At 35.4% G+C, this 7,113-nt stretch overlaps 1 protein-coding gene across 1 annotated transcript in view; it reads left to right on the plus strand.

The window, feature by feature from the left end:
- Nucleotides 1–6,283, plus strand: part of LOC126419529 (uncharacterized) — a 102,644-nt gene extending 96,361 nt beyond the window's left edge. The window contains exon 9 of the mRNA XM_050086718.1: nt 4,010–6,283. Coding sequence (XP_049942675.1) covers nt 4,010–4,934 — 925 coding nt within the window. The 3' untranslated portion in view covers nt 4,935–6,283. The remainder of the gene's footprint in view (nt 1–4,009) is intronic.
- The last annotated feature ends 830 nt before the right edge of the window (nt 6,284–7,113 follow it).

Genomic DNA, 7,113 nt, shown 5'->3' on the forward strand with positions numbered 1-7,113 from the left:
AGTATACTGCTGCATCCATTTTCAATGAACTACCACAAGAATTCAAAAATTTTAGCAGTAATCCACGTGCTTTCGAATCGAAACTGAAGAGTTTCCTCATGGGTCACTCGTTCTATTCTGTTGAGGAGTTCCTTGAAAATTAAATCTTATTCTTATGTTATATCGTCGATTGCGTTTACTTAAACATAGGTCAGACTTTTTTTGGGTTTATAAACCTTTTATTTTTAGTTGTTATTACTTTTATGTTGTAATTTCATATACTGAGACGTTCCATGACTTGGTCCTATGGAACTTGATGTGAAAATAAAAAACAGCAACCTACAAGATGATTGCATAACATGTCTAAAACTTATTTAAAAATTACATGTAATATACTTTTTATGGTTAATGAACCTTAAGTGCAGGTACTTCAGTACGAGTTATTGACAAACACCAAATGAAACGCAACTTGGAAGGATTTCTTGTTATTCAGGTAGACAAAAGCTTAAACTGAAGCAGTATTTTAACAATTTAATCAAAAAATTCATGTCATCATGCTTAAAACCATTACTCACAATATTGATCTCAAGACAAAATTAATAGCTCACTGTGTACGCTTTCTCTCTTTGCTGTTTGCACGAATTATCCTCTAGAGTTATGCAACGCTACAGGAAAATCGTATAGATAGCTCTTTAATAATGCCAAAAAACTGTAATGTTTTATAATAGAAAACAAAAGTAATTACCTTGTAAGCTGTTTTTTCCCTGTCTAGGATTCAGAATGGGGGATTAATTTTATTAGGTGCAAACGACTCTGACAGTTGGCTATAGACTTAATGCAGTAAATTAGGAACCTATATACATGTAAAAGTAAGTTAAAAACATCTCATACTAGCCATCTGAGTATTTTTATTTGAGGATTAAACATCCATGTTTAAAAGATTCTGTAGTAAATAGGCCCCACTTTTTACAGCATTTTGATAACTGTAACACTTCAATAAGTGTCACATCAGTCAAATGTCCCACAAATTCTTAACACTCTGGGATTCCCAGGTAGTAGTAATACCACCAGATTTTCAGTGTGCAAGTTTGCTGTTATTCGTTGATGATTGTGCAGTTATATGATTGTTAAGGAAGCAATAGTGAATTAACAGCAGCTATGGAAATACTTAAGAAACAGTAGCCTGTTAAAAATGCATCTTTGTGGGTAATTGTATAAATGTCCATTTGTAGGGTCTTTTCAAGCGGGAGTCCAACATAGTATGTTACCATTAAACTTGCAAGGAAATGGTGCAACCTAACATGAAATTTTTCACTGAAAGAAATGCACTGGCAAAATTTTAGTTTCTAAGACTTGGCAAGCATTTTAAAAAAAAAAATTAATGTTGCCCAGTTTTGCCACACAAAGAACTGCTTATAACAGAATTTTGTGCCGCCCTTGCTGCCTAGTGCATGGGTCAGTGAATAAGCAGACACAGCCATGACTAGACAACATGCCCTGTTGCCTAAGTCAAAAATGTACATATGGGAATATTAAGCACTTAAAACATACCTAAAATGTCTCACATTGTTAACTTTTTGTAATTAGTTGCAGTTCATTTTGCCAGCTAAACTGCTGCAGATATGATTATTACACAAGTGATCAGCAGAAGAGACAAAACTGACGCACTGTGTTACTTAGACTTTAATTTGTTGACATGAAAAATTTATAACAATTCCTGTAGTACAATTCTTATAGTGATCTTCGAATAATGTATATTTTACTGAATATGAAACAGTTCCTTATTTATTCCCTGAGATAGTCTCAAAAATACAAAGCATCTATTGGATGACTAAACCAGACATTTTCTCTACGCAAAGCACACTTGATAAAAGAAAAATTAATGCATTCAGGCACTTCAAAGTAATTACAAGTTTTATTTAGACAGAATTGGGATGGAGAAAGAAACAGTTTTGGCTGTTCTTATGCATATTGTGCTGTGTACCAGGTATATTTGGTAAAATTCATAAAATGTCATCGAGTCGGTACCGTTCGTTGGGCCTCCAAGGCCAGTTTGAATGGAATTTAGTTTTAGATTGATGATACAGGCTAACAGTGCAGAAATGTTGGAAGTTTAACAGCACTGTTCTGTTTATAATCTGAAATGACAAAGACCTTTTGGAAATTATGTTGTCCAAAAATTTTCTGAAGAATGGTTAACGCTGCCAAAAAATTTCATTATGGAGGGCTGAATCTGAATAATTACATTAACAGTTTTGTCTTTATCGTCATAAAGAATCCAACAAAAGCAATGACTATTTTCTGCAACTGGTAAGTAGATGCTTTAGATGTAAAATGGAAAATTATTCCTCTAATTTTTTCAAAGTTTGCTAAGTAGATTACAAGATTTTTGCAACTAAGCAGTCTTTTTTTTTGAATTGTTGGCCCTAAGAAGCCTTGAGGTTCTTGAAGACAGATATAAACCTGCAGAGACAGTAATCTTCTGATACATACATTGACTGCCCAAGTGATACTGTCTTTTTTTGTGCAAGAACTGCGTGCAAATTGGAGGAAAAAAATGACTGGCTGGCTTTATACACAGCATATTAAGGAATAACAAAAAGCTATGAATTTGTCTGTAGTATTGCCTATTAATGACATCCCCTGTACATCTTTGCAGTTCATAATTTTGCAACTTCCTTTTCTGTTTAATTTTCTGAATCTGCTTAACCATGTCAAAGAAGCCTGGATATCAGTAATTTCCATCTCACTTGCAGGTTAGAGTGCCTGGTCTTATAGAATTGTTTTAGGAATGGTGCATTGACTCTCATAATCAGTTCTAAAACTTCCACACTTTAGAAAGTTTCATTTTGTCACATCTATCATACTGTCTGTACATCTTTCTTCTGTTTATACAATTTACATTCAGATTTTATGAAATGGAACCAACTTTTCAAACAGCTTAACTTTAAGCATTTTCTCCCTCCTTTGTTTAATGGAAAAATTTACAGCCATTTCTTGGTCACCAAAAGCTATTGCTGTCCATGTTTTCTTTGTGTTAGGAAGCTACTGTATTGTTGCTCTGGACTTTTATTAGAACACAATCACTGTTCGAACCATGATTCATGGAACTGTCAGAGTTATTTCTTCTGTCTCCTAATGTTTTCACAATTTCTAAAGAAACGTCTACTTCATTTTAATGACTATCCAAGAAATTCTTATTTTATCTTTGTAATGTTGGAAACATTAATTGGATACCACATTACTGTAAAACTCTGGAACCTGCATAACAACAGATGCTATTAGCAACCATATATGAAGAAAACAAAAAGAATTAATTCAGTTTCACATCCATTGTTACAACTGATAATTATTATGAATATTAAATGAGTTGCAAATTTGAGTGAATAGTAACTGTGAATGACTGTGTCAGTAAAAATATCAGTGGAAATTGAAACTCACTTTACAAATTACGATCACATTGTGCTGTCGATCAAATGTATGTGCCCGCGGTCTAGTGGATGTGCACTATTGGCTATAGCTACAGCAGGTGTATACTTCTCCAGCCACCAGGTGAGGTGTGAATTTGACAATATTCAACATAAAAAGCAAATAAAATAAAAAAGAACAAAAACTTAGTATGCCTTAGCAGTGAGAATTTTGACAGTGCATTCCTTTCAGTGTATTTTTCCCATGTGAAAAATTTCAGTGTAGGTTTCAAAATGTCAGATTGGACCATTCCCTTATTGGTGAATAATTAATATAGCTTCCATGAGTAGTTTGACAGCTACTTCTCCCTGTCTAATATATAGCTTCACTTATGTCACATCCTTAAATGTTTCACCTCGTGATGATTCCTTTGGAACACAATGAATAAACCTAAAAAACCTGTCAACAGTGAACTACGAACAAAATTTGTTAAAAGTGCTGTCATTCATTGTAGCTGCAGAAGCAGCTTTTGTGATAATAAACAGTTTATGTATCATTTTTACTTAAATAACTGAAACTTCAGTTGTGCCAGCTTGATAAGGGGAATTAATTATGTTTCCAGGAATTACTCAGACTGCAGCATCCCGGGAAGTCCATTGATGAATGAAAAGGAACAGCTTGAGCCACATTCTGCTGGAGACCATGAAGCTGGCTTTGCAGAACAGCTTTCTTCTTCTTTTGCTGTTAGCTGTTCCACAAATTCTCCTAGCCACTCAGATACAAATTTCTCTGCTGTGAACATGGATCCTTCTCCATATTCACCAATGCAAGTTTCAACAGATGGCAGGTCGTCTGTGAGTGAAGATTCATTGGTCAGGAGTCCTATTAAAGACCACACGGGCCAGAATTACTACAAAGATAGTGACACAAGCATCTCTGTTCCATCAACTCCGAACAACAATAATAACAGACAGTCTGTCACTAATGAAGATGACAAGTACAATTTGATGAACATTGGTGTCACCACATTACAACATATATTTGGAAACACATTCCCTAATCCCTCTGCATCACCAGACACAAAAAACCACATTTCATCTGATGCAGTAGACAGTGTTTCACTAGGAAGTGTTATTCTTGATTCAAATAAGAACAGTTTAGAGAATACTGCTACCACTGGTGCCAAACATGATGATGTCCAGAGACATTCTGCAAAAATTAAGAAGACCTCTAGTATAGATTCAACAAGTGATCAATCTCCAGGTGAAACATCAAGTTTGATATCTGAAAAGTGCCGAAGCAAATCTAGGGAAAGTCAAAAGACTCGAGGGCACAAAAAGCGTTCAGCGGGGACTTCTGTTGTGGAAACCCATGGACAAAGAACTGGTAGGAGTAGTACAGGGGTGACAAAGTTTGCAGATACTGGTCACAGAAGTGGGAGGGCCCAACGCCTTGCACAAAACATCTCTCCTCCTTCAGTTAGTGGATCTTCTCGCTCTGTGGGTACTGACAGCTTTGGTGACCCTGATTTTGGTACTCCAGTCTGACACAACTCACAGAAATGTGAATTTTGACTGAGCATAGCATATGCTACACCCCGTCCATGGTGTCCATCCACTGCCACGTCTACCCTGCTGAACCTATGGAGGGTGCGGTGAATCTAGTTTCAGAACTTCTGTTCTGTAGAATAACATATGCTGTGTGCTAGCAACTATTTGAAAATGCATTCCTCCCTCCATTTCAAGCAGCTGAACCTTATTTTCCATGACATTTTTGAAAAACATAGTAGTATATATTACCACAGTATGTTAGGATTATAATACTTATTTTCATTCCATTTGTCTCACTTGAAGGCAATTTTTGAAGTACAACTGCTTTAGAAGCTTCTCTGATTAAATATATTTTGGATACAGTCATAGCAAGATTAAGAATTGTAACTCTGTGGGATGTACAATACTGTGTTTGCACACTTAATATCTACACATTTTGTACTTTTACTCTTGTGTTACATATGTCATTAGCCTTTAAATGATCCTTGAGGAACTAGAAACTAAGCAGACCTTTTGAATAAAGTGTTAATGTTGTTTCATCAACTGCAGTTGTTTTAAGGTTGCAGTTATTCGTTTTATATCTTCTGTGGTTTCTACTGAATGGAGCAATTTTAGCAATACCTTTGTTCTTCATTGTGAAGTAAAAGTAAATAAATGCAAGTTGTGTAACTCTCAGTTTCTATCTCTCACATGATACAAATTTTTGAGAGAACATTTTCTTGGCCAAACTTTCTTGGAAAGCATTATTGCATTTGCATTCAATGCATTTGGCAAAAGCAGTGTATCAGTTAAATAACAGGTTAAGTCATTGAAAAATAAATCAGGTTACCTGACTGAGAAATAGTGTTTGAGATTTGCATATAGCACATTATATAAAACTATGCAATATGTCTCATGTAATTCTTCTCTTAAATATAAACATCTATCTTTCTCTCTTGTAGGTAAAATGATGTAAGGTGTGATTATATAGCACTAAATTTTGTAAATAGGATATATTTGTTAATTTTTATTTAAGACAGGTTATTGTGTATCTCCTGTAGCTCATTTGTATTGAATAGTGTTCTTACTTTATTTTCATATGGACACTGAAAGAGTGATTACTTGGTGCTCTGTTACTGGTCAGTACTGTTGCCCTTACAGAAACGTCTGTACAACAATTGCAAAGTGGTAAAGTTCATTCTGTTTTTAGCAGCTCTTTGTGTGCCTCCACCATAGCTTTAGCTTGTCAGGTGAATGATGAAATCTGATTGGATTCCCAATATATGTAAAGGTTACATTAATTTATCTAAAAACAAAGATGATGTGACTTACCAAAAGAAAGCACTGGCAGGTTGATAGACACACAAACATACACGCAAAATTCAATCTTTCGCAACCAATGGTTGCTTCATCAGGAAAGAGGGAAGGAGAGGGAAAGACGAAAGGATGTGGGTTTTAAGGGAGAGGGTAAGGAGTCGTTCCAATCCCGGGAGTGGAAAGACTTACCTTAGGGGGAAAAAGGACAGGTACACACACACACACACACACACACACATATATATATATATATATATATATATATATATATATATATACGCACATACACAGACACAAGCAGACATTTGTAAAGGCAAAGAGTTTGGGCAGAGATCTCTGCCCAAGGTAAGTCTTTCCGCTCCCCGGATTGGAATGACTCCTTACCCTCTCCCTTTAAACCCACATCCTTTTGTCTTTCCCTCTCCTTCCCTCTTTCCTGATGAAGCAACCGTTGGTTGCGAAAGCTTGAATTTTGTGTGTATGTTTGTGTGTCTATCAATCTGCCAGCACTTTCTTTTGGTAAGTCACATCATCTTTGTTTTTAGATATATTTTTCCCATGTGGAATGTTTCCCTCTATTATATTCATACGGTTACATTAATTTGTTAGATACATAAAATTTTAATAAACAGTAAATTCCCTAGTGAACAGAAATGGGAACTGGGAGTGAAGTCTTACTTAATGACAAATTGTCACTTTGATGACAACTGAAACTGTGTGTTTAGTTGTTTCAGTTGATTTTTAAAGCCAGTAATAAGATTTTTCAACTTAAGTGTGGGGGTTTTCAAAACTTACTAAGGAGACTTACAACAGGAAGACACAGGTAGTCCGGAGTGAAAGGTTATTTGTCAGACATAGCTATCAGGTTCAATGTGTGTTG

The sequence above is a fragment of the Schistocerca serialis genome, chromosome 9 (genome assembly GCF_023864345.2).
Source record: "Schistocerca serialis cubense isolate TAMUIC-IGC-003099 chromosome 9, iqSchSeri2.2, whole genome shotgun sequence".
In the NCBI taxonomy this organism is placed as follows: domain Eukaryota; kingdom Metazoa; phylum Arthropoda; class Insecta; order Orthoptera; family Acrididae; genus Schistocerca; species Schistocerca serialis.